This window comes from Leopardus geoffroyi, chromosome E1, assembly GCF_018350155.1.
Source record: "Leopardus geoffroyi isolate Oge1 chromosome E1, O.geoffroyi_Oge1_pat1.0, whole genome shotgun sequence".
Taxonomy (NCBI): domain Eukaryota; kingdom Metazoa; phylum Chordata; class Mammalia; order Carnivora; family Felidae; genus Leopardus; species Leopardus geoffroyi.
This window is the reverse complement of record NC_059330.1, coordinates 19,307,560-19,333,979: the sequence shown is the minus strand read 5'-3', so window position 1 is coordinate 19,333,979 and position 26,420 is coordinate 19,307,560. Positions and strand designations below refer to the sequence as shown.

Here is a 26,420-nt window from a genome sequence, read left to right as displayed (position 1 = left end):
AACAAATGTTCATTAATGGGCAAATGGTTGAAAAAATTGTGGCTCATGCATACTGTAAAATATTCTGCAGCCATGGGAAAGAATTACACACACACACACACAGAAACATGTCCGTGTGAATGTGTGTGTGTGTGTGTGTGTGTGTGTGTGTGTGCTTAGAAAGATGTTCACTTTATGTTGTTAAATAAAAATGGAAGTTGCAGAATACTATAAAAGGTATGATTATCTATTAACCTGCTATATGTACAATTTATTTTTTCTAGCTTTATTAAGGTATAACTGACAAAATTCTAAGGTATTTAAAGTGTACAACATGATGATTTGATACACGTTTACACTGTGAAAGAATTTACCCCATCCAGTTAACGAACACGCCCATCATGTCACATATTTACAGCCCACTTTTGATGAGAACATTAAGTCGTTAAATGCAGAACTTTCAGTTCTACTCTTAGCAAGTGTCAACTATACACTACAGTGCTATCAACTATAGTCACCGTGTTATACAGCAGATCCTCAGACCTTATTCATCTCACCTCCTGGCAACTTCTAATAAGCTTTATTAACTCTGATTCCTAGTATCCTGGGGGCACTGAAGTCAATATTAGCTCCTGCTAATGGGCCGTTGTGGCAATGAAAATACCAAGGCAGATATGCCTAGACAGACATTTCATTTACAACTATTTTTATATCCGTACAAATAGCCAACAGCTAGCTATCTCTCTCTGAGCACCATGGTCCCAAGACAACCCCAGAGAAGCGCAACGGGGATCATGAAGGATGGGCTCTAGTCCCCAATCAGATGTACGAACATGGACAAGCTAGTTAACTTTTTTCTTTCGTGTTTTGTAAAATGGAGGTTTGATGGATAAACTCCAAGGTGGCTGTTCCAAGTGTATACCACATCTGGCAGACTGATGAAACAGTGTTTAACCCAAGTTATCTTCACACTTCAAACCATGCTCCTGTTCTCTGTATTTTTCCCACTCACAGCTTTGTTCAGCTCACTTCAAGTAAATCTCTTGTTATAAACATGTACATATCTTTAAAAAAAAATTCCTCCCCTTTCTTTTTCCTATACTTAGCCATTTTTCTCCAAAGACAAACGGGACATCATTTCATACTGTTATATGCCTTCCTCTATACTCTGTGAACCAAAATCCAACCACAGTCAAGGTTGATAAACATTACGAAGGGCGCTAATGGTATGTTTCAAAGTGGGATTAGGCAAAACCAAAAACTAGTATAATTAAGTACCCCAAAGTGTCCTTTAGACTCTCCACCCTATTTTTCATTAAGTACCATTATTCAATAAAAATAAGCTTATGTATACATTATTTCTTCATCTGTGAAATGGGAGGTAGAGGACGCTAACCTTGGGTTATGAAATCACAAATAACGATGGTCCTATGTAGTACAGTGCAAAGCACAGCACAGCACACAGCCTAGCATAGTAGCTATTACTACTCAAATTTTTTTTTAATGTTTATTTATTTTTGAGAGAGATAGTGCAAGTGGGAGACAGGCAGAGAGGACGGGAGGCAGAGGATCTGAAGCGGGTTCTGTGCTGACAGCAGAGAGCCTGATGCAGGGCTTGAACTCATGAACTGTGAGATCATGACCCAAGCTGAAGTCACTCAATCAACTAAGCCACCCAGGCACCCCTACTCAATATATTTTTAAAAAATGTTTGTTTATGTGGGAATGCAGGCTGGTGCAGCCGCTCTGGAAAACAGTATGGAGGTTCCTCAAAAAACTAAAAATAGAACTACCCTACGACCCAGCAATTGTGCTACTAGGCATTTATCCACGGGATACAGGTGTGCTGTTTCGAAGGGACACAGGCACCCCGATGTTTATAGCAGCACCATCAACAATAGCCAAAGTATGGAAAGAACCCAAATGTCCATGGATGGATGGATGGATAAAGAAGATGTGGTATATATATACAATGGAGTTATTACTCGGCAATCAAAAAGAATGAAATCTTGCCATTTGCAACTACATGGATAGAACTGGAGGGTATTATGCTAAGTGAAATTAGTCAGAGAAAGACAAAAATCATGACTTCACTCATATGAGGACTTTAAGAGACAAAACAGATGAACGTAAGGGAAGGGAAATGAAAACAATATAAAAACAGGGAGGGGGACAAAACAGAAGAGACTCAAATATGGAGAACAAACAGAGGGTTACTGGAGGGGGTGTGGGAGGGGGGATGGGCTAAATGGGTAAGGGGCACTAAGGAATCTACTCCTGAAATCATTGTTGCACTATATGCTAACTAATTTGGATGTAAATTAAAAAAAAAAAAGTTTGTTTATGTATTTTTGAGAGTGAGTGAGTGAGTGAGTGTGTGTGCAGGGGAGGGGCAGAGAGAGAGGGAGAGAGAATCCCAAGCAGGCTCAGCACTGTCAGCGCAGAGCCCTATGTGGGGCTCGAACCCACGAACTGTGAGATCATGACCTGAGCCAAACTCAAGAGTCAGAAGCTTAACTGACTGAGTCACCCAGGGACCCCCCCTCAATATATGTATATATATTTTAAGTTTATTTAATTAGAGAGAGGGGGAGAGAGTGTGTGTGTGCGAGCTAAGGAGGGGCAGAGAGAGGGAGAGAAAATCCCAAGCAAGCTCTGCACTGCCAGGGGCTGGAACCCATGAACCAATCATGACCTGAGCTGACAGGAGATGCTCAACCGAGCCACCCAGGTGCCCCACTACTCAGTATTTTTCATCCCTCTTCTATTTACCAGTATTGGGTGAATACTGTTTTCTGCTATTTTTACATAGGAAAGTTTAGTTTTATATGAGTTGTTAAGAAGCTATACTCACAATAAGTTGCATTAAAGAAATTCATATTGAAGTTATGGACCTCTTCTGATTTTAAAAGGACAACAATAAAAAAGAGAGGAATTCTTAACATCCCTTAACTCTAGGGATGCCAAATGAAAGCTTGCTTACCTTGTCGTTGAATATCCGCAGACTGTCTAAGGTGTGCAGGTTTTGTTCAAGAAGGGCGGTGCCTGCTGAATACAAGTTGACCTCATCGAGCTGTAGCACAGCCACAGCTACCCAAAAGAGGGCTTTGTGCAGAGGGGAGTCCTGGCAAAGGCCACGCATTCCAGATTAGTGAGATGAGCTACAAAACAGTCTCGTTCAAAACACACTGCAGTATCAAACAGAGCACATTAACGCCCAGATGATGCATGTTTTCTCTTCTGAAGAAGGTAAATATACGGGTAGGCTCTTCATCTACTGCATGTGTATAGCTAAAGACACAGTTAGCCAGGCTGAGAACATTAACACCTACTTTGGTTTCTCCCTGTTCTTTGATCCCAAACTCCAGTCACCAAGTCTTATTGATCCTTCCAAAGTAGTCTCTTTAGTATTTGCTTATTGCTAACGACTTTATTCTACAACAACCTTCTTTACTGTAAATGTGGATTCTTTTTTGCCTCTGGTCTCCCCCTACTCCAATCTGCGGTGCACAATGCCCCCAGAAGAACCCTTCTAAGCCTTCCTTTTGTCATATTGCTTATCTGCTTGAAAACATATAGGGACATTTCCAACCTCCTTTCTGAAGGGTCTTAGATGTTAGATTAGTTCTATCCCATCTTTACAATCTTCCCTCTCTCTATTCTCCTGCAAAATTTCTCCATACAACTAGAATATTCTGCCCACCATCCCTTCACTGTCCCAGCATTCTTGTATGACCCTCCTGCTGCATGGTTTGCTATGCAAGGCTTTCTCCCTTTCTCTACACTAAATCCCACTATCTCTTTAACTTTAGATTCTACCCTTTTAATTTTCTTGTCACCCTTATCAGCATAGTATCTCTTGCTGTTATGAATTAAAGATATTGATTTGGGGGAACCCTTATTTAGCAGTGTGGTATAGGGGAAAATACATAGACTTCAGGGTCAGACAGCCTTGGAAGAGAATCGTGGTTCTGTCTTATTAGGTATGTGACCTTGGGGAAGTCACTTAGCCCTTCTGAGCCTCATTTTAACTTATGAGGACGAGCGAACCATTTTGTGTAATTTAGGATTAGAAGATGTGCTCCTAGATACAACTCGATAGGAGGAGCACACAGGTATTTATTTCTCTGTAACCTCCCTCAAATCTTTGTACTCAATTCATATAATTATACAACTTTAGAGTTGGAAAATAATGCTCCACCATCATCTAGTCTATTCATTTTATCAATGTGGAAATATGATGTCCAGATATGTTAAACGACCTGCTCCAGGCCACAAAAGCTGAGATAAGCTCAGCCCATCCTAAATCAGTGGCCTCATCCTTTCATTCCTTTTATTTTTATTTTTATTTTTTTTTAAATTTTTTTTTTTTTTAACGTTTATTTTTATTTTTGGGACAGAGAGAGACAGAGCATGAACGGGGGAGGGGCAGAGAGAGAGGGAGACACAGAATCGGAAACAGGCTCCAGGCTCTGAGCCACCAGCCCAGAGCCTGACGCGGGGCTCGAACTCACGGACCGCGAGATCGTGACCTGGCTGAAGTCGGACGCTTAACCGACTGCGCCACCCAGGCGCCCCCTTTTCATTCCTTTTAAACATCAACTTCATTTAGCACCCAAACTCCTTTGGTGATTAGGTACACTTCACCCAGCTTTACATTTCTCCATGGTAATGATCGTGCACTATTATCGTACTTATTTTATTATCTATTTCATGCCCCAACTCCCACACTCGTCCCAGAATGTAAGCTACATGAGGGTAGGGAATTTTATTAGTTTGGTTCAGGTACTACCTCTCTAGAACCTAAAATGGTACTTGGCACATAGCAGGTGCTCAATGAACACTTATTGGACAAAACAATTCAGAGTCTACACCTGTCTTCCTTTAGCACTGATGAGACGAAAACTTAGAAGCACCCGAGAACATCCTCCGCATACTTATCTTCCTCTAGTGTGAGTTCTTCAAACAACTACACTTAAAGACAGGAAGTTCTGCTTTAACTACCTCCTCTTCTTTATAACTTCTCAGCCCAACTTATTTTCTGAACTCTTTGACACAAAATGAAACATTTAATACCAATGCCCAAACTAAATGGGCTCGTTCTGTACAGTAATTACCTTATTGAGGAGCGGCTGTAATTTGGTTAGCGCTATTACTGTGGCTTCTATCAGAACTTGACTGTTGTAAGTATCAGGTCCTTTTAAGCAACTCTCAAGCGCCTTTTAGGGAAACAGAATTTTTTATTTTACTTTCACTGAAATAAAACATAAACTCCTAAAGTGGATCTCAGAATCAGTTCAGAATAATTCCTTGGTTAGTAAGTGCTAGAATTATTTCCAATGCTGTGGTATTCTTGGCAGCTAGATCATTTGGGTTTTCATTTTTAAATGCTTCTATGTTATATTCCAATACAATATTTTGTGCATTACTATATTGTTACAAATTAAATACTTTTATATAAGGCAAGTTCTACCATATAGTTAAATGCTTTGAAAACTGATAAAATACTAAGAGTACCTTCTTAGCCAAAGAGACAATACATATTTTCTTTTAAGGTGTCTTCTTTAGAAAAGGTTTCTTCACTTCAAAGAATTATAATAAAGAAAATAACCAAATCCATTGTTTAAAGGTTTAGCAAGCAACATGCAAGATATTTTATTAACTTCAAGTTTAGATGTCACTTAGAAACATGCAAGATATGCTTTCCAACTTGAGACCCACAGATATTTGGGAGGAGGGACAGAGACGTACCTTGCTAAGAATACGGATAATCTGCTTTATCTGCCCATGAGACACTCGCTTGCTAATACAGCCAAAGACAACAAGAGCTCTCGGTTGCAGGGATGGATTATATTGGAATGCGAATCTGCAATTAAAAGACCCAAAAAGTCTATGAAAACCTTTGTGTTTATACATACTAGGTAATTAATTAAAATATCGACTCTGCAGTAATGTTGACATTTTCAACAATACCCATACTCCTATGAGTTAAATTTATTTGGGACATACCTTTGAGCTAGTTCCGTCCACTGGTCCAGCCACTTGCATGTTGGAATATCTCTCATACATGCCTTAAAAAAAGGATACTCTAAATAGATTCATGCACATAAATGTATACTAATCATTAAATAATGATTATAATGTCATTAAATAAGCAATGTATATATATATATATATTACCAATAAACACATTCCATGGAGTTTTATTTAAGCATTAAGCGTAAAAATAGAATAAACTAGTATTTCTTCTTTACAGTACTAACGGATTAAAAAAATAACCTTAGTTTCTTATCATTTTGCCTAGTGTACCTCCATTATCTCCAACAAAGCTTCTGTGACTGTTTCCAAGGATGTCAAAGCAAAAGTCTCCCTCTCATAGGAGCCAGGAGAGAATGACCTGTCCCGGTAACTGGAGCGGAAGGCGATGACGGCAGCTGACTTGACTTTGCTAATGCCAAACAGCAAGTAAAACTTGGGTAATGAGAACTCTGTCAAACTGAGTCTCAAAACTTGCTTGGTCTCTTCTGTAAAAGAAAAAAGGAACAAGTGAAGACTTTAAAGATATTAACTTTTTAACGTGGCAAATTTCACTCTGAATTTGGAAAATTTGAGTAGCAGATCAAAATTATATAACCATGCTCCCTAAACCAACCCTCTAGATACATTATCTCAATGCTCATTGCTTTAGCTCCATTTCTCTACAAATTCATGCTAGTAATGCTACATCGTCAACTGGTGCTCAGGCTTTAGCTTCTGTGATAGCTACAAGATTCTACCTGACAAATACACACACAAAATCTTGGCTATAGCTTGAAATGGAATGGAATTAATTTATTCTTTTTCTTTTTGATAGTATTTCATGCCACTATCACAAGCTCCAATAAGCAGCTAGTGTTAAGGCACCGTACTCACAACTAGGATAATTTGTGCCAACCAGGCTATATGAAGTGGAGAAAGGAATTACAAAACACAAGTTACTTTCCTGGAACTCACCACTAAAATGCAGCTGTGAACAAGTACACAGAGAGTGAATGATATTAATGACCAATCCGTGTGTGGAAGCTCTAAGGGAGAGCGGCCCCGTGGCTACTAAGAAAGTAACAACGTGGAAGAGGTAGGGGAGATGAGCTGCCACGTCAAGGGAATTGTTGAAGGACAGCATCAGCATGTAGCGTGCGAGGATGGCAATGTCGTCCCACATGAGATGCTGTTCTAAGGTAGGAGTTGGAGACAAGCATGTCTTGTCAATTATTTTGCACATCCTTCCAATAACCTGTCAAGAAACAGAATTTTAAGAAACACAAGGGCTAAAAAAAAGTTTTATCACAAAAAATTTCAGTTTAACTCTAAAATGACTAGTCACCATACCAAAAAACCTCCCGGTAATAAAAACAGACACATCATGCCATGGTCCAGAAGGCAAAGGAAAAGTTGATTACCTTGCTGGAAACCAATTTCACGTTTCCAGAAGCCAAAGCTACGGCAGTATCTGCCATCACCTCGGCTTTTATTGATCCCAAGCCACCTGTCGCACTGGTTTTGATGAAACTGTCTAGTACAACGTCAAGGAGATCTGTAATCTAGTGGAAGAGGGAGAAATAATGTATGTTTCAGCCATCTGTTGTGCCAACTTAACTTTTAATTTAAAAATACTGCAAGCAGCAGCCCAATCAACATGAAACTTCTACTTTCCCTGAGGCCTCCAAAACACTAGGTTTCATTTAGAGACCTGTCAATAAATGTAATTTATCATTACATATCCGAAGGAGTATGAAGATATTCACTCAACTGCGTCAGAGATGAAGAGACTGGCATGCAAAAATTTTAAATTTCCACATGTATTATTTTCATCCACTAGCAAAGCACCTCTGTTGTCTCCTAAGACAGTCATGTGTGATTAATACAAAAATACAATTGTTTTAATATATAGGAAATGACTTCAAGTGCTGAGATGTTTTACAGAGCTCTAAAACCAGCTCCAAGGTCATTTCAAATTACTTGGAGGATTCGCAGCGTTGTTTGAGTAAGGGATCACTTCCTTAAGTGGTAATGTTGAAGAAATGATGGGCATAATTCTTGTCAGATAAAAAGGAAAACATTACAGTATATTCTGTACTTTACTCCTGGTGTTCTTGTGAGAGAGAACTATAAACGAAAGCAGGTGTCCCAAATAACATCAACTGACAAATATCTACTGACCTCTCTGGTATGTCAGGTACTAGAATATGTTACACAGCACTATTTACTAGAAAAAACACTGGAGTTTTACAGTTAAATCCTATACAGTTATGTCATGGGAAAGAGCACTAAAATAACTAGTTTTTTTCTGGCTCTGAAACATGCATTAGACATCTACAATTCTGAACCAGATCAAGAATTAGGTGAGTGTCTGCATGCCTTTTGAAAGAGGGGACTGTCTTTTCCACAGCTGTATCCCTAATGCCTAGCACAATGTTTTGCACAAAGGGGGTACTAGATTAATATCTGCATCACGGAGGTACTACACATTTAAATATTTGAGCAAACTCAATACCTGCCCAAGGCTCCCCCATATTTTGGCTTGAATAGATGGGTACATCTGTTTCTCATTTATGGTCATTGTTATCAGCTTATCGAGAATGGCGGTAACTCTTTGTCGTTTGGCATCATCATTGTGCTTACAGAAACGGACTAGGTTTGACAGCCATGGAGTCATGTATTCCAAACAAAGGTGTTTCAATTCAATACCTGGGAAAAAATACACTATTAGCATAGATGGCCAATGAAAAGGACATCAACAATAAAAATAAGGGATTGGGAGAAAGAAGGTAAAAGGTAAAGATCATTACCTAGGAGACTGCCTGGAGAAAAGAGATTTGGCCAACATGTTAAAGACAGAGACGAGGAGAATAGGCCATGAAGAAAGTAATCTTAGAAGCCAACTAGCCATGTTTGAAAAGGTTTATCTTATTTTTCTCCCTCTTAATACCTTCTAGTTAAAATTTTTACTCTAATTGTAAAAGGAATATGTGGCAATCCGAGAAAGTTAGGGAAAAGGAAAGCATCCCCACAAAAATGAAGCTGAGATTAATCTCTCTCTCCTCAGGCTTTCAAAGCTATGCAGAGATGAGGTACATTACGTGTGCGTATGCACAGAAAACCCACCCCATGTCTTCCACAAAGACGGGGGCTATGCTGTACGTGCAGTATGTTTTGAATATCTTCTGCACCACACGTTATACTGAGGTTATTACTCATCATTAAAAATTCTCCATGAACATTTTTTTGAACCATTTTGAAATAACTTCGGACTTAGAAAAAGATACAAAAATTCCTCCATGTAACTTTATCTAGAGTCCCCAAAATGCTTTTTTTTAATTGTGGTAAAATATACACGGCATGAAATTTGCCACCGGTAAGTGCACATGTCAGTGGCCTTACGTACATCATTGTGCAACTATCTCCAGTCTCCATCTCCAGAATATTTTCATCTTCCCAAACTGAAATTCTGAACCAAAATATTTTTAACGGTTTCATGTTACTCCATCATATGGAAATCTGACAATTTAATTAGTTCTTCATTGTTTGACCTTTAGATTGTTCCCATATTTTGCTATTATAAATAACATTATGTGAAGTTCAAAAGTAGGCAAAATAAATCCATGGCGATAGAGGTCCTAGGAGTGGTTACTCTTGGTGAGGGGATGGTGTACTGACTGAGAGGAATCTTCTGGATGCTGGAAATGTTCTTGTTCTGGGAGATGGTTTTGTGATGTATTCACATGTAAAAATTCATCAAGCTGTTCACTTAAGATGTGGGCACTTGACTGGTAGGATATGCCTGAATTTTAAAAATGTAAATAAAAAGTAATGCTATAATAAACACCTGAACATCAATTCCTGAGGATAAATTCTAAAAGATGGAATCATGAGGCCAAAAGGTATGAACATTCCTAAGAGTCTTGATATCTATGTCCAAACGGCTTTCTCAAAACATTGCCCCTGTTCACAATTCCATCGACTGCCAACACTGAAATAAAGTGAACAAAATCCTTTGCCAGTTTGATAACTGAATGTTATCTTTCTATTCTTTGAGTTTGTATTTCTTTGATTTTATTAGTGAATTTCTTAAAATACACTCTTTTTTAGCATGACCTGCATGCTACTGCTGTTGATCCACTTCTCATTAATCCGTAAGAACTCTTTGTGATTAAAGGTGTTAATCTCTTCTCATATTTGCTGCAAGCCTATTTCCTAGTTTTTTATTATCTTTTACTTGTGTTTCAGTTTTGGAAATAGAGATGTTTTGAAGTTTTATGTGGTCATTTATGTTCACCACTTCCTTTGTTTCCATCTACCACTTTTTTCCTTCATAAGTCCTTAATCACCCAGAAAGCTATTAAACATTTTTCTTCTTTTTTAATGGTTCCAGTTTTTATTTTTTATATAATTTTTAAAGTTTATTTATTTATTTTGGGGGAGAGAGAGCACGTGCGCGAGCAGAGGAGGCGCAGAGGGAGACAGAGAGAGGAGAGAGAGAGAGAGGGAGGGAGGGAGGGAGGGGGAGGGAGGGAATCCCAGGCAGGCTCTACACTGGCAGCACAGAGCCTGATGTGGGGCACAAACCCATGAACCATGAGATCATGATCTGAACTGAAATCAAGAGTTGGGTGCTTAACCGACTGAGCCACCCAGGCGCCCCTATGGTTCCAGTTTTTATATCTTAAATATAACTAGAACTTATTCTGGTATCTTGTGGTTTAGGGTGAAGATGGACCCAATTTAATGCATTTCCCCATCTCATTGCTTAAATGATTTAATCTTCCCCCATCAGTTTGTGATGCTTCTTTATCAATCTGTTTCTCTTAAACTGATCTGACTGCTGACTCTTGAACACCTCTGTTTGAATTACTGTACTGGTATGTGTCCAGATGTCTGCAACATCAAGTGTCTCTCAGTTTTCTTTCTATACTTTCTTACCTACTCTTGTCCTTTTAGGTGAAATTTATAATCATTTTCAGTTCTGCCTCCTTTTTAATCCTCAAATCCTGAAGCTATTTTGATGGGATTGCACTGAATTTATAACAATCTGGGAACAACTGTTTAATCCAGGAACACAACATGCCTGGTCATTCACACGAATCTTTTTTTTTAATATTAATATTTCTTAACAAAGCTTTAAGCTTTTCTTGTTTTGTCAGTCTTAACACATTGTCTCTTTAGAGTTATATTCCTACATCTCTTATTGTTAAGTAACTATATATAGTGATCTGGTCTTGAGGAATTGTCAAAGTTTTCAATGACCTGAAAAATCAAGAAATATGTTTGAATGCAGAAAAAACTTTATGTATTATGGAGAGAGAAAGGGAAGCAAATGTCAGGAAATAAGCTGGAAGAAGAGCAACATTTATACTACTACAGGGTATGAGAATGAATGAATGGAAAGAGTGGGTGTTAAATTTGTAAGACATCTTTTTTTTTAATTTTTAAAAAAATCTTTATTTTTGAGAGTTGGGGGGAGGGGCAGAGAGAGAGGGAGACACAGAATCTGAATTAGGTTCCAGACTCTGAGATGTCAGCACAGAACCTGACGTGGGGCTCGAACCCACGGACTCATGACCTGAGCTGAGGTTGGACACTTAACCAACTGAGCCACTCAGGCACCCCTGTTAGGACTTGTTAAAAGCCAAGTCAGGAGTTGACTCTGGACCCTGTATTATGCGCCACTGCATTCTCCAGGCACTGTACTTGAACACTAAAATCACAGTTCAAAGACAACCTCAAGAAAAGAGAACATGACTCTTTCTTTAAAATCAAGGGGATGACGGGGCACCTGGGTGGCTCAGGTCATGATCTCGGTTCGTGGGTTCGAGCCCCACGTTGGGCTCTGTGTTGACAGCCCAGAGCCTGGAGCCTGTTTTGGATTCTGTGTCTTCCTCTCTCTTTCTCTGCCCCTCTCCTGCTCATGCTCATGCTCTGTCTCTCTCTCAAAAATAAATAAATGTTAAAAAAAAAAAAAATCAAGGGGATGACACGTGGACACTTCACTCATTTGGAATAATCAGCTAAGAAGACAAATCCTAGAGCCAATTAAACTGGAACAGAGCAAAAACTACTTTGTATGTGGCTTGTGGCTCGGAGACATGTAAGGTATCAGAATCTTGCCATCACGTGTTTGTGGCCAGAATTTTGGCAGATTTCTCAATGTTGTCTACCAGGAAGTTCCTGCAGAGTTCTCTCAGGTGCAGATGAAAAATTAGAGGAGGTAAAAAACTGAAAATAAAAATCAATTATGATTTCACTGGCAAATTCTGCAATGAAAGCATTTTCTCGGACTCTTCTTAGAATCGTTGTTAGTATTAAAGAAAATTATTACTTACTAGATTTGCTAAATCCGGAAATACACTCTTCCAAAAATTCTAAGGTGAGATGTGGCTCATTGGCCGCCAGTGTCTTACTAATAGAGACAATAAAGAGGGTGTTGTTGGCAGGGATGCATAAACCTGACGTCTCTAGTAGCTGGCCCTCGATTTTTAAATTAAAGGTACAAGTTAAGGCACAGAGAAGATTATAGGCAGCTGACCTAGGAGAAAACACAAATGAAGTTGTTTAAAACTTATTTTTTCTTATAGCTCCAATTTTTTTTTTTCATAACACACAACTTATGATTCTATTACAAAGCATAATAACTATTTTTAAACTTTATGATCCATTAGAGACAAGATGTTATGATTCTACAGTAAACACAAAACACCCCTTGACCATTTATGGATTTCCTTTAAAGGAGGTTCTTGACATAACCAGAACAGCACTGTGAGGTTCCTGCGACAGGTAAGTTTAAGACCTTCCTAAAAGACATTTCCCTGAGATATAAAATAGGAGAGATTTATGGTCCTAAGGTGGATCAACAGAAAGAAGTAGAATGAGGCTCATCATATTTTCAGTGAAGCCCAAACCTCAAATTGTGGCTCCCCTCCCATCAGATCCATTTATAATGGGGATCATGAGAAGAGAAACGAGATGGCCCCTCATCCAATTAAAATGTGAAAATCTTTAACCAACACTACTGAATTTCTTTCTGGGTGTCCTACAAGGCATACTACAAACTGGGGGGTCAAAAACAAACGTAATGTAATGAAGTCCCCCCATCTTTCCTTCCATTACACATAACCACTGACAACAACCAAATAATAATATATATCCAGGTTCCATTAGAAACAAAACTTCTTTTCTAAATGTCTGAAAATATACTTAAGCAATTTAGGAGACAGGTCAAAAAACTCACACTCGATTTTCAAATTTTCATTTTTCTCCCCCATCTGGTAAGAGAAATAGTTTGGTCTGTAAATTTTAGGTTTTCCTGACCTCTGAACTTTCATCATGCTACTATATTTATGCAACAACCATCTGGGGGCAAAGGGCAAAAGGCACTGAAATCTGAATCAGCCTAAAGGTTTCTTCTCCGGAATGACCTGCTTCAGCAAAAAGCAGAAGCTGTCAGCTCACTTTATTTCAGACAAGAATACAGGATCAATTCAAGCTGATAACTGTTAGAAGATGTTAGCATTCTTCTATGAGGAACTTTGAATTAGAAATTAAAGGCAGGCTTTGTAGCTCTATTTTCCTAAAATGAGAATGTTAATATTGTTTCTAAGTTTATGTATCTCTTACTAACTCCTAGGAATTTGGAGTTACATTATTTTGACATTGACTTTTATTCTTGGACATTTTCAACAGCTATAAAGAATGGGGCCCTCCTCAAACTGGGGGTAGGTGTCACAGGTTCCTTGCAGATAATGAAAGCTAAGCACACACACAATTTTATGTATAGTTTCTGGGAGTTCATGGACTCCATGAGGCCCCGTTCAGGTAAAGAAATCTTGATCCCCCCCCCCCGCCCCCCTTTATTTAAGAATCAGGAATCCTAAAAGGCCCACTTATAAAACTGGGCTATATTATTATACCCTAGAAAGATTTTCTGGAGCTAAGAATTTATACCTGTAAAAATCTTGACAGTCCCAAGGAACCTGGGACAAAGAATTATCCTAAAATAAAAAGCAGAGGGGAGAAAGGAGGGAGGAGTGCAAAGAGACACTGGCAGAGAGAGGAAGTGGGGGGCGGGGACTGGGAGGCAGTAATACTAACTGAGCAGAAACCGTTTGGTAGGTGCTAAAATATACTACTGCATATACTATTAAACCTTTGCAGGTATATAGGGAAGGCATTGTTACCTTTACTTTGAAAATGAGGAAACTAGGGCTAAGAGTACTTTAGGATCTTGCCCAAAGTCATACATGGTAGCAGATTTGATTTAAACCAAATCTACTGACCCCACAGGCCATGCCCTTTCCTCATTCACGTTCAGATTATTAAGCCTAAACAGAACCAATTATACTCTGTCAGATGACATCTGCATTAGTCTTAAGACTTCAGGAATTTTGTTGAAGTCACATAGGGGGAAAGTATGCGATGTTACTGTCTGAGTTATTGAACATTAAGCCCTCCTTTGTCAAACAATGATAACCTAATTTGACTGTGAGGAAACTTAACAGTGATATAGTTTTGAACAGGGGAAAACATAATTAGAAGACTCAGAGAAGGAGAAACTTAGGACTAACTTTTTTTCAAAAGGCTTTTGCGGGGGCGGGGGGACCCAAAACAATAAAACTGCTATGTAGTCTGTTTCAGATGAAAGTTTCCTGGAGAAAGAATATATGCTGCTTTAGTGTGAATCACCCTATTTAGAATTCCACAGTTCATGTGAATACCCCACAAGCTGATGAGGTCACGCTGGTTAACCAACACAGCATACCTTACAATTTAGAGTATTAAGGTAAAGGCTGTTTTAAAAGCTTATTAAGTGGCCTCATTCTAAAAGCAACAAACCCTGAATAGAGTTGAAGAGGGTTTTTTAAAAAACCTACCGTAAACTAGGGTCGGAACTGCCTAAATTAAGTAACGCAATATTGAGTAGTGTCCCAGGGACGTCTTTTGGCCGAATCTTGGTGTGCTGGGGGATGGAGTCAGGCTGCGACAGCTCCCAGCGTGTCCGGATGTGAATGATAGACTGGACGATGGCTTCGCACTCCTGGTGCATGAAGGTGAGTGGTGTGCCCTGGTTTGCAATGGTTAAGGTAAACTGGTTCTCATCCACCAGGCAGATCTCTTCAATTTCCGAAGCATAATAGATATCATTTAGAAAGACCGACTGTCCTAGGACTTTCGTTCGCTCTGCTGAGGTTACTTGAACAGCAGTAGAACCAACCTGGGAAGTGAAGGTGTAAGAGGGTGAAGTGAAGAAGAATTAAATCCCGCTATATAGAGTTGTAAGAGGCTCTGAAAACCAGCCAACCAACCGACCAAACAAATACCATGTTTGCGATTTAAGGAAGAGTTACCACCGTTACATATTCAAATGGACTCAATAGTTATTATGATAAATGATCTCAAAAGAGACTGGAAACATTTAAAAATATTATTTTTTCTAAAAAGGTCAAGAATCCTACGGACAATTATGGATTTTCTCTTGATTCGTTTCCCACTCTGCAAAGAGCACGTAATCATCAGAAGAATTCTCACCTGGTAATTTCCACCCTCCACACATTCCTACCACTTGACTGATACATGGCAAACTGCACTCTCTACAACACTCTCCTGCTTCCAATCCGACCTAGACTATAATTAAGCGTACACCTCTCATATCTTCCACAGGACCCCCATGAAGATAGAGAGCTTGGTTTTTCCTTCACCTGGACTTACTTTACATTTAATACACCACTATGAGGACACCTAGGAAGGCCAGCACAGCCTGCTTAGCCGAGAAAGCTAACAAATCATTTACCTAACAAGGAGTGAAACTTACTTTAATAGAAACCTTGGTGTCTTTGTGAGCTAGCTTGAGAGCATTGTGGAATACCTTCAGGTCCTCTTCTAAAGCCAGTGTGGCAGCAGGCAGTTTCTGTTGTTCATGCTCTATGTGCTCAGCCAGTTTCCCAGGACAGTCGATGAAAATGAGCCTCTTGCTGCCTTTGAGGCCAGTCAGTAGCCGTTCGTGATACTTGGTATACTCTCTGACCCAGGAGTTGCAGTTATAGATATAGACTGCAGAGACATTGTCATAAGCAAAGCCAGGAAAAACAACAAACCACTTGGAGAGAAAGTCCGTTTTAAAGCGATTGCTAGGCCCAGTATGGGTAAGGTCCACTACAATTTCATATGGCTTTGCATAATATGGCTTTAAAGTCAGCAAGACGTGGTATATCAGCAAATCGCCATTGATTTGGCCAGTTTTAAACCTAAGGAAGATGACAAAAAAAGGACACAGACGGTTAACAGGGTTCCGGATAAATATACAGATGCTACTAATCTATTTCATTCTTTCAATTTTCTGTTTAGCTTTCTAGAGAAAACTAATAGAAAACAATTATATAAAGTCTAAGTCCATTTTCTAAAATCAGTTATTCTTTAGACATTGAGAAGGTAGAAGTAAAACGGAAGAGACAAGTCTCCAATTCAAAACCTTTTGAGCAACAAACCCGCACACCACAGACAGAGGAAGGCAGTGAACACTGGTTGGTTGCCTCGAGGCCCACAGAATTTCCCAGCTGAACAGTCTGGGTGGGAATGACCCCCTGGAGCCCTGGAGTCATCTGAATGGCTTTGGTCAATTCGTTCACCCCACCTTGACTACCGGTGGTTCAGCAATGATCATATGACTTAAATCAGGACAATAAGAGCCAAAGAGGCCCAATTCAGAGACTTTAGCTTTAGTTAGGAATTGAGACTTTTTCTTTCCTGGTGTTTATAAACAAGGAAACACATTGCCCTGGGAGTTGTTAGCTCATATCTTGACATATGAAAGAAAAGCCTGCCTAAAAACTGAAGAAATGGAGCAGAGAGATGAAGAGAGAGAGAGAGAGAGAGAGAGAGAGAGAGAGAGAGAGAGAGAGGGCCCCAGCCATTTCATTGGAGTCCTAGATAAAGCCTCTCCTGGGACCGAATTTATCCCTGGACTATTCAGTTGTGTGAGCCAATAAATTCTTTTTTTTGATTAAGCCATATTAGGTCCTAAGTTGCTTACAACTCAAAAGAATGCTGATCAGTGTGAGAGCAGCCAAGGTAAAGACCACCAGAAAGCCCTGAAGAACACAGTACTAGAACTTCAAGTCGGAACTGATGTTAACTTGGCCCAAAGTTCTATACTCGATGACTCTGGTAATACTAGGCCCGATAAACATCCTTACCTCAGAGATTTTTAAAAATCTTGTTGGGAGGAAATAAGATAAAAATATAAGTTAAATGACTTTAAAATAATTTATGTTTGAGAAAGAGAGAGAGAGAATGCACGAGCAGGGGGAGGGGCAGAGAGAGAATCTCAAGCTGGCTCCATGCCAAGGGCATAGAGCCCGACACAGGGTTTGATTCCAAGACCCTGAGATCATGACCTGAATCGAGTTGGATGCTCGAATGACTAAGTCACTCAGGTGCCCCAAAATAAAATATTTCAAGATGACAGGAAAGGTATGAGGTTGTATGTAATCACTTATCAAACAAACAGCAGAGAAAAAGTTCAGAAGAGGGAGATATGAACACAAACTGGGTAGCCAGTGAAAGCTACACAGAAGATGCTGAGGCTTCAGTGGGTAGGAGAAACTTTGAATTCAACTAGAGGAGGGACTGGCAGGCCTCATGGAGAGGCCTGAAAGAGGCCTCTAAAGAGGAATAGGGGCGCCTGGGTGGCGCAGTCGGTTAAGCGTCCGACTTCAGCCAAGTCACGATCTCGCGGTCCGGGAGTTCGAGCCCCGCGTCGGGCTCTGGGCTGATGGCTCAGAGCCTGGAGCCTGTTTCCGATTCTGTGTCTCCCTCTCTCTCTGCCCCTCCCCCGTTCATGCTCTGTCTCTCTCTGTCCCAAAAATAAATAAACGTTGAAAAAAAGAAAAAAAAAAAAAAAAGAGGAAAAGAAACAGATAACTAGATGTGCTGAGGCAACAGTCAGCTATTTTAGCTGGAATGAAGGATTCATGTACAGACGTTTTAAGAGATAAATCTGGACAATTGCACTACTAGGTATTTACCCAAAGGATACAGAAATACTAACTCAATGTTTACAGCATCATTACCTACAGTAGCCAAATTATGGAAAGAGCCCAAATGTTCATCAACTGTGAATGGATAAAGAAGAGGTGGTATATATTACAATAGAATATTACTCAGCCATAAAAAAAGAGTGAAATCTTGTCATTTGCAATGACGCGGATGGAGCTAGAGTATATTACGCTTAGTAAAATAAGTCAGTCAGAGAAAGACAAATACTATATGATTTCACTCATACGTGGCATTTAAGAAACAAGACAAACAATCATAAGGGGAAAAAAGAAAGAGAGGCAAGCCAGAAAACAGACTCTTAACTACAGAGAACAAACTGATGGTCACTTGAGGGAGGGGAAGGAGGTGGGTTAAATAGGTGATGGAGGTTAAGGAGCGCATTGGTGATGAGCACCAGGTGTTGTAAGTGTTGAATCACCTGAAATTAACATTACATTGTATGTTAACTGGAATTTCAATAAAAACTAAAACACAAAACCAAATGAAGTGGAAAGCTTAACTTCACAAAAAAGAGATACAGTTTGAAAAATATATAAGAGTTAAGTTGTGAAGGGATCAAAATTTTTCAAGAGGTTTGAGTTTTCTCCAATATTTCTCAGACTATGTTCTGTGGAGCCCAGTATCACAATCAACCGTGGCACCTGTTACAAATGCAGTCTGCTTCCTGGTGCTAGCCCAGACCTACTACATAGGAATGTATACAGCGGGGCCCAGAAATTTTCATTGTTTTTATTTATTTATTTATTTTATTTATTTATTTTTTTTTTTAATTTTTTTTTTTTCAACGTTTATTTTTTATTTTTGGGACAGAGAGAGACAGAGCATGAACGGGGGAGGGGCAGAGAGAGAGGGAGACACAGAATCGGAAACAGGCTCCAGGCTCTGAGCCATCAGCCCAGAGCCCGACGCGGGGCTCGAACTCACAGGCCGCGAGATCGTGACCTGGCTGAAGTCGGACGCTTAACCGACTGCGCCACCCAGGCGCCCCTTCATTGTTTTTAAAAAAACTTCTCATCTGATATTTACATACACAGACATTTCTGAATCACTGCTATAGGTGTTAAGGAGTTATTCAGCTTTATATTCTTAAAGAAGTGATATGATCAAAGGAAGTGACGTATACAAGATACATGAAGAAGTCGGGGCTGGTAAGGGAAAAAAAAAAAAAAAAGCTATGGTAGTAGTCTAGGTATGGCCTCCTAAGGATCTAAATGCCATGGTGACAGTTAAAAAAAAAAAAGAAAAAAGAAAGAAAAAAAAAAAAGAAACCAATTCAAGAATATGAAGGAAGAGCCAACACGATCCGAGTTCTGGTCAGGGCTGAAAGGAAGGACTTGAATTAAAAGGACCTGCTGTGTATCAAGCCTCTGAGATCACAAAGAATGTTCCTATCATGAACAACAAAAAAAAGAGATCATGAGGGGCAGCCACTTTTGGAGGGAAAATGAAGTCCATTTAGACATACTGAATATGAAGTGATGACAGGACCTTCAGGGACTGGGGGGAGAAAGAGAGAGAGAGGCTGAGACTTTGTGTGTATACATTCAACAACACAAAAGTATATTCTGCCCCATATAATCTAAGTTTACTAGATATTTTCTCAAGTCTTTGCTGTAGCTCCGCAATCTGAGATGTCAGTTATGTGTATCACTGTTTCTATTATCTGACCAATACCCCAGGTCTCCTAACTCATGTCATTAAATCAGCCTGTGGTACACAAATAAAATTTTTAGAGAAGATTTTAATGCTGCAGGAAAAATACCCTTCCATCTCTTTCTGAATGATACTAATATATCATTCAAAAGCACACAGCAGGCATATGTAATGCACATAAGGTCAAAAGGCATGGGGCGGAAAACCCTCCCTGCCCTGGAGGCGGGGACTTGTTGTACAAAGCCTCCTGTCATGCCAGTGGCCAACTGGACAAGTTGGATTTTTTTCCCCCTGTGACATGTGCTTTAGTTGCAGCAGAAAGGAAATGTGTCATCTGTGGTTTGGTTTTAAAAGTGGAAAGCTAGCTGTACATATCCTTTTTTTTTTTCACTGCAGATTTACTTTAAGGTTCATATTCTCCAAGTCTATTCTGCTTTAAATTACTTGGAAGCTGTGCTTCACGACAAGAAAAGAAGTGGCTTATTAAAATCAGGTTATAACCAAATTTTGACCAAGAATTTGTAAGGTAGGTCATATATATGGCTTTTCTTATGCCTTTTTACTCATAACGTTGTACAGATTAGCGTTGAAGGAAGTGCTTTCAAATAATACCTAAGAATCTTACTAATAAAGTAGAATCATAAGTGATTGAAAATGTATACTGTTCTTTTCTGTGCTATTAAGTAACATTTAAGTTAGAAATGGAAAGATTTATCATCAACATAGTTTTTATGAGGATTAGAGAGGATTTGAGTTTAGACTCCACAGTGAATTGAAAAGTTTTACTTGTTATTTAAAAAGTTTAAAAAATAAAGTTCTCATTATGAATGCTTAGGCATTATAAATTTTCTTCAAAATGACCAGAGATAAAGAGAACTTTTGGTAACATAACCTGGCTTCCATGGCATAGATTGGGGACACAGAGACAGTTCCCTATTCTCAGGCATTTGTAAGGGCAAGAGAAAGTCTCATTTTGTTAACAGCTTGTTTATCTGGGAATGACAGTACATCTGGCTGAAGACAATCCACAGCGGGCCTATTATCTACCCCGTGGTAAGCACTGCTGAAATGAGTACGAATACCATGATGTATACTACACTGTTAATGAACTAATGTGATAGGAAAAACCCGCTTTATATTATTTTAGCATTGAATGCAGAAGGCTAGTCTAGGATGAAAGGAGGGAAATTACTTGCTAACCCAAAATAAAGTATTTCTCTTTGTGAAAGAACCGTAAAGTATCCTAAGATGGGTGTCATTCACTTTAAAAACTGAAGCTGAACACTATTTTATAGAAGTCAGTGCACAATCCCTTCAACTGTCTATTCAAGATCATAATCCAAAAAGTAATCTTAATTCTAGAACACGTAATAAAGGTTTATTTTCCTTTAGGAAATATTACTTCACTGGTTAGTTGCCATTTACCTTTGTTTATTATAAGCTACTTTTGTTAGTATAACAACATATCACATTTGTTATTCTCGATTTCTGTATATCAATAGCATCCAAATATTATCCAATGACACATAGCAACTATTTATTATGAAACCTCAAAACTCAAAAAAGCATGGCTAGCAGTGACATCTGTTTTACTTGGGAGGAGGCTAGAAATGCAGGATCTCAGATCCCTCTTAGAACTACAGAATCAGAATCCACATTAAAAAAAAAAAAAAAAAGACTCCCATTCACATTCAGGGTTGAGAAGAACATCTATAAAATAAAGTTTTTAAACAGCCAATGCCACTGAGTCAGTCTCAGGAGAATAATGTAGGTTTTGCTTCCAGTTATCTCAAACAAATGCTAACAATAAGATACTCTTACAAATAAAAAAAAAAAGCAGCTCAAACAATATTATAATAGAAGAGATAACTCGATAATGGTGATAGATCGTTCCCGCTGGTTCATCAGTACCTGGAACAGATATGCCAGCTCTGTTTAAATCTTCAATCATATGGTGGATAATGAGAATTAGGAACAGACTTGTCTCCTTTTTGTACTGCCTTCCAAGGAGCCTGAAGCCACAACTAAAGTTCATCTTTTTTATTTATATGTCGAGACTCAAGATCTGCCTTGTCTTCCCGCTTCAGTCTAAATCCCCACAATCCTGGTGTTCTCTATTTTACTGTATCATGTATTTTACAACATTGTGTCAAAATATTCATGGAAAAAATGCTGGGCATAAATGATGATGAAAAAAGTCAATACATTTAACTTTCGATATTATTCATAAGAAATCTGCCTCATTTTCACTGTAATGCCAGATTTTTAGGTTGAAAAACCTGGCGTGCCTTTGCCTTCAGAAAGCCACAAGAAGTCAGGGGATACAGATGTGAAAAGAGAGAACCAACACCATATATAATTGCTTTCACAAATACCCAGGAGTATATTTCTAAGTACCAGTTTTATTCTAAGCTCCAAGATAAACACCCAGGAAGATAAAAGAACATCTTGATCCTTTTTTTTTTTTTTTTTTTTTTTTTAAAGAACATGTTGAATTCCTATTTGAAATCCTTTTCCTTTGGTTGCTACCACACTTCCCCTTTCTCAACCCCAAAACAAAACCCCAAAAAGCCATTTGCATGTTCTTTTCCTACTTAAAGCAAAATGCTTAAGGCCCATATAAAGATGAGTGACACATTTGTTAGAGTGTGGGGAGTTTCTGCAAGAAAGATCCTTAAATGGTTGGGGTCTGGGAGGGGGCAGGAAGGAGGAATCAGGAAAGTAGAAGCAGAAGTTGTCGACTCAAAGCTGAAGTTCAGCATGCTTGAGGGGGAGAAAACTATACAAAACCACAGTATTCAGTTTAAAATGATTCATAGGTATTTATAATGCCAACTTCTAGCATTTGAAAGAATAACAGAAATTAAATGGTTTCTTTACACATAGCCTAATAGAAAAAGTCAGCTGAGAAGGAATTCAAACAGGACAGCAAATATTAGGTATGAGTTTGTAGCTAACTTGTAAGATATCAGCTGTCTACCTTTTAACTACAATCAAGAAAAGCAGGAACCGTTATTCTTTCACAAATTAACAAATTATCTGCTGTCCCAACAGATTACCAGTATACTCATGGACATGGAACACGCAGGACATTACCTGCATCTTGCCTTTGTGATGACAACAGCTTTTTCTTTGTGTCCTGGAACAAAAGCAAACTATACCCACCTGTGGGCTAACAGTACTACTGTCTGGGATCCAGATATTCAAAATAAGACGGGCAGAAGCCAAAATGAAAACATGAACACAAACCCTACAACTTCTGCAGTAGATAAAAAGAGTAATTCTACAAACATGACTGAAATCGCCACGTCATCTCCTGTCCTATCTCTAACTCCTAAATCAGAACTGGAGATTTATATACCTTCTGTTGTCAGGAACAGCTCTCCAACAGTACCGGGCATCAAAAACACAAGCAAAAGTCCCCATGACATTTTCAAAAAAGGGGTCTGTGAGGAAAACAACAACAAAATGGCTATGCTAATTTGCTTAATTATAATTGCAGTGCTTTTTCTTATCTGCACCCTCCTATTTCTTTCGACTGTAGTTCTGGCAAACAAAGTCTCATCCCTCAGACGATCAAAACAAGTAGGCAAGCGTCAGCCGAGAACCAACGGCGATTTTCTGGCAAGCAGTGGTCTATGGCCTGCTGAATCAGACACTTGGAAAAGAGCACAACAGCTCACAGGGCCCAACCTAATGATGCAATCTACTGGAACTCTCACAGCTACAAGGGACAGAAAAGATGAAGGAGGAACTGAAAAACTCACTAACTAACAGAAGCTTTAGTGAAGACAAATGCAAAGTAGCAATGAGAACGCTTATGAAGTAAAAATGAAATCCGTTTGGTATTTAATGCCACAAGTTGGTCTAAGATCTGTTGACATGGCAGCCTTGCAATTTAGAATCGAGCAGGCGAGAAGGGAAGAAGTCAGTTCACCTTCTCAAATACTTAAACTGTGCACTTTCATTCTGACACTGAATATTTTAAGAAGCAAATAATAAAACACCCAAGAACGTGGAGAAGGTTTTAAAGATGAGTTGAAGGAACTAATTAATGGAGGTAGAAAGGAACAATTAAATATTTCCTGTTCAGCAGCAGTAGTTAGATGATCTTTGTCTGAATGTAATTAAACTTTGAAGAGTTTTAATGTGTCCTTAGAGGCAAGTATATGCTTCAACATCTAACAGAAGCCAAATTCCTAATGCACAGAGTTGAACTGTAGTTTAACGGTGCCTCTGCTGAATGAGACGGAATCTGTCCCAGCTCGTATATCAACACAGCTAATTTTATGCTAAATGTTTTCATCTTTAAGTACGGCACACATAAGAAAGTGTTTTTCTACTACAAATATTTAATTAAAACTTTTAATTTTGTATCATAAGTTAAGACTCATTAGAATAAAACTGACTACATATATTATTTGTATTCATTTTATTATCTTAGACAACACACTATAAAGATCAATAAGAAACAGTGCCCAACTGAAACAGGGGAGACTGGAGCCACCAAGAAGGCCAAGTGTAAACGTACAGCATATCTTACTGTTCAAGTGCCATGTACCTCTATTCTATAAATACTGCTTACTGGACTATTTATAGCAAATATCCAAAGGCCGATTAATTTTCTGACTTCAAGGATGCCAAGTGGCCTGACAAATGATCAATCTTATTTATTTATTTTTACTATCTAATGTGACATGAGCAAAGGAAAGGGGTGTGTGTGTGTGGGGGGGGGGTGTTTGTTCTAATTTGGAAAACGAGATGCTCTAGGTAATTGTTTAACCTTTCAAGAAACTGGGTTCAAGTAAAATAATGACTTACACTTAAATGAAGACTTCCACCTTCAATTGAATGTATTACAAAAGTTGGTTTGAGAGACTTTCCAACTAACTGCTAAAATTGATCAGGGCATACTAAAGACCAAATTTAAAAAATCTCATCCCTTACTGAGCATTTATTTTGGGCAATATGCTAGCCATGTAAGAAAACATTTCGTATATTTTTGCCAAGTACGATCACAATCTTATTCTCCCTTTTAGGTTAGTGATTCTCATCTTGACTGTGTATCAGAATCAGCTGAAGAGCTTTTAAAACTAGCCAAAACCTAATTCCCACCCTCTCTTTCTGATTCAGTTGGAATGGGGGTGGCCTCCAGGCACTGGTAATTTTTGCATTAATTCCCTAGGTGATACTGCTCTTGGCCAAATTCACTTCTTACAGGTACCATGGCTCTAAAGATCTAGGTTACATCTTAAAATGAGAGGGGAAAAAACCCCCAAGTATCCGTTTTATGATCAACGTGTTACCAATGTGTTAAAAAATTATAGCCATATTACTCTAGATAAAACTAAATGTCAAAAAGGGAAAAGGGGAAGCAAGAGAACACTCATGCCAGTCATGGTGATATCAGGTCACCTTTTGAGGGGTAGAAAGGACCAGACTGGCAAATGAAACTGAGCAGAGCTCCCATCTTATACAAACTAATAATGTGAGACTGTGTACTAGAATGAATAGTGGTAACACAAACAGCTCCTTGAATCGGGGGCCATATATACTTGTCAGAGGATACTGAAAAAAATTAGCACCTTTTTAAAAACAAGGAATTAACTAGGTAACTACTTTTGTACTCAACATACAGGTCAAACAATTTCTGACGAAACAGAAAGCTTCTATTGCAGGAATACCTAAAATTTATCAACTCCCTAATTAAATACACACTCTCGGAATGATGCTATCCAATGACAGCTCGTGAACAAACAAAAGTGGCTCCTTTTCAAACTTCACAGTGTTTAAACATGATACATTAAGGTATGTTTTGAGTTCAAATTTTAAAAGTTACTTTTGAACGAAGACATTTTTGTTTCCACCCCTTGGTATTATGGTCCACACACTTAATTCAGGGATTTTAAAATAGTTGAGTCAAAAGTTTAGTGTTTTGATTATACTCTGCTTTATAGGACCCCTTAAAAACAGAAACTATTCTTTTTGTACCAAGTTATAAGTAACCTTGACATTAAGAACGAGGTCTTAACAGTCTGGGATCCTCTGCAGCGACCAGGGAAAAGCAGGGCATGGGTTAAAATGTAATGTATCTACTGTAACAGGTGCTATCCTAGGCACTTTACATTTAATCCTGGACCGGATTTACAAGTTAGGAATTATGATCTCCCTTTTTTGGATGAGGAAAGAGGCTACAAGGTGACCTGTCCAAAGAAAATTTTTATTCAGACTGACGCATTCTCTTTTCAATATATTTTGCTTGGTTAATTTATTTAAATAATGATTCCCAATTTATTTTACCTTCTACTGAGAAGTACCTATTTTGTGGATAATCAAAGAGCTGTGCTCTTGAACTCCCAAAATCGTTACGTATTTGGTCCAAAAAAAAATTGACTGTAAGTTTACCTGGGCTTTGTCTAAATTATGTAGGAGGAAAGAAGCTTAACATTCACAGGCCACCTACTGTGTGAGAGGCATTTATACACGTTAGCTTATTTAATCTTCACAACAGCTCAGTAAGTGACATATTCCTCCGGAGAAGGAAATGATGACTCAGAAGTACAGCAACTTGCAAAAGGTGATCAAGTAAACAGAACACACCATTTGCCTCTTATGAAAAGAAATCTCACTGTGGGTAATAACCCAACAGGTAGTTTTTCCTTAGACTATGTGAGTTGCCTCTAAAGTTCTATTCAAAATATTTA

General features: G+C 38.7%; 2 protein-coding genes across 16 annotated transcripts in view; one reads left to right on the top strand and one right to left on the bottom strand.

Moving 5' to 3' along the window:
* NF1 (neurofibromin 1) overlaps positions 1–26,420 on the bottom strand; it is a 249,817-nt gene that overhangs the window by 27,558 nt on the left and 195,839 nt on the right. For all 15 annotated transcript variants that reach the window (XM_045488002.1, XM_045488009.1, XM_045488003.1 and 12 more), the window contains 11 exons: positions 15,821–16,253; positions 14,883–15,223; positions 12,339–12,541; positions 8,513–8,706; positions 7,419–7,559; positions 6,973–7,252; positions 6,289–6,503; positions 5,989–6,050; positions 5,731–5,845; positions 5,097–5,198; positions 2,963–3,103 (listed from right to left, as the gene is read on the bottom strand). In XM_045488002.1, coding sequence (XP_045343958.1) covers positions 2,963–3,103; positions 5,097–5,198; positions 5,731–5,845; positions 5,989–6,050; positions 6,289–6,503; positions 6,973–7,252; positions 7,419–7,559; positions 8,513–8,706; positions 12,339–12,541; positions 14,883–15,223; positions 15,821–16,253 — 2,227 coding nt within the window. The remainder of the gene's footprint in view (positions 1–2,962; positions 3,104–5,096; positions 5,199–5,730; positions 5,846–5,988; positions 6,051–6,288; positions 6,504–6,972; positions 7,253–7,418; positions 7,560–8,512; positions 8,707–12,338; positions 12,542–14,882; positions 15,224–15,820; positions 16,254–26,420) is intronic.
* On the top strand, positions 20,015–24,133 carry EVI2A (ecotropic viral integration site 2A). The gene is made up of 2 exons (XM_045488020.1): positions 20,015–20,242; positions 22,771–24,133. The coding sequence occupies exon 2, from the start codon at positions 22,786–22,788 to the stop codon at positions 23,488–23,490; it is 705 nt and encodes a 234-aa protein (XP_045343976.1). The 5' UTR covers positions 20,015–20,242; positions 22,771–22,785; the 3' UTR covers positions 23,491–24,133.

Coding starts and splice junctions, on each gene's coding strand:
- EVI2A (XM_045488020.1), top strand. CDS start 22,786: ATGGACATGGAACACGCAGGACATTACCTGCATCTTGCCTTTGTGATG.